The following is a 1,591-nucleotide window of genomic DNA, read 5'->3' on the forward strand; positions in this document are numbered from 1 at the left end:
TTATTAAGAAACCATCATGATATTGACATTATAACCATGTTCATATTATTATATAACCAGTCTGATTAACATTAATGACTAATCAGTAATTAGCAACATGGAACAATCATAACAGAGGTTTTGAATATTATCTTAACAGTCCAATAGAACAAACATGTAGTTTATTTCCCTGGGACAAAGATGATCGAAAATGGTTACATAAGGCTAAAATTGGTACAACAATCCTTGACTAACATTATAAGTGGACAGCAGGGTATAAAAAGAAAATGCTTCAAAAATACAGCTCCCTTAATGTTATTTATGAAATTAATGGTTTCATAACAACAGCCTAATGTCATTACAAAGCTGCATGTTCCTCTTTCAATAGGCCCACCATTACACTCTTGTTTTCAGCATTACTTAATAATCAAAACCCTGTTGAGAACTATGAACATGCTGTGTGTTTGTATTTGTGTCTGTGAAAGGAGAAAGACAAGCAGTGGAAAAGCCATGTGGCCGATCTGGCGGTCCAACGCAAGGCCATCCATGCAAAACTAGACAGACTACGAGAATTTAGGGTGCGGTTTGACTGGACACACATGCCGATACACCAACACACATATGTAGAAACCCTACTATTGTTCCCAGGTACAGATGTGAGGCCCAAAAGCAGTATGACTGAATGTGACCAGATGTCGAATGTATCTAATGCAAAGTATGCTAACCAATACCATACCTGCCTGACTTGCAGCAATGGACAGGTACAGATAACATCTACAGACACCAAAAAACCCTCATGATATTTTCATAACTTCAAATTCCAAGTTTTAAAATGAAACACTATTGCAACACATTGACTAAAGGAGAAAATGGTCAGTGGAAGTGGACAAACCACAAGGCATGTCCGCTTGAAATCTTCAAGCTTATAGGAAGTTCTCTTCAAAAATCATTGTAGACATTAATGCATCTCTGTTTTCATTTCCAGGACTTTCAGAAGAAAGTAGTGCTTCATGATTTGGGTCTGGATCCAGGTTCTGAAAATGAATCCGTCAAGTACCTTCTGATGAGACTGTAACTGGGTTTACTAGTAAATAATGAAATAATTAAAGAAATTTAGCATTAAATTATTTGCTCACCAATGGATCTTATGCAGTGAATGTGTGCCTTTAGAATCAGAGTGCAAACAGCTGATAAAAACATCACAATGATCCACAAGTAATCCAGTCCGTCATCTTTAACATCTTGTGAAGTGAAAAGCTGCGGGTTTTAACTTTAAAACATTGCTTCTGGCTAAATATGTCCATAATATTGCTTTCTCCAGTGAAAAGTTGTCTTGTCTGAATCAGTAGAGAAATATGTGCAGATCAAGCACCATTTACAAGAGAATACGGTTCTAAACAAATATGTGAATGGATTTTATTATGATGTTATTATGGATTATGAACTCATATTTTGGTGAGAGGTGACAGTTTAAAGTTAAAAACATTGCGTCTCAGCGATGGGTTTGTTTCTTACAAATATGCAGCTTTTTGCTTCACGTTAACTGATGGACTGGAGGGGTGTGGGTTACTTGTGGATTATTGGGATGTCTTTATTAGCTATTTGGACTCTC

General features: G+C 36.4%; 1 protein-coding gene across 1 annotated transcript in view; it reads left to right on the top strand.

The window, feature by feature from the left end:
• LOC107584057 (myelin transcription factor 1-like) overlaps window positions 1-1,054 on the top strand; it is a 7,502-nt gene extending 6,448 nt beyond the window's left edge. The window contains exons 4-5 of the mRNA XM_016270464.1: window positions 465-557; window positions 965-1,054. Coding sequence (XP_016125950.1) covers window positions 465-557; window positions 965-1,054 — 183 coding nt within the window. The remainder of the gene's footprint in view (window positions 1-464; window positions 558-964) is intronic.
• The last annotated feature ends 537 nt before the right edge of the window (window positions 1,055-1,591 follow it).

The sequence above is a fragment of the Sinocyclocheilus grahami genome, unplaced genomic scaffold, assembly GCF_001515645.1.
Source record: "Sinocyclocheilus grahami isolate Dianchi unplaced genomic scaffold, SAMN03320097.WGS_v1.1 scaffold56.1, whole genome shotgun sequence".
Classification (NCBI taxonomy): Eukaryota; Metazoa; Chordata; class Actinopteri; order Cypriniformes; family Cyprinidae; genus Sinocyclocheilus; species Sinocyclocheilus grahami.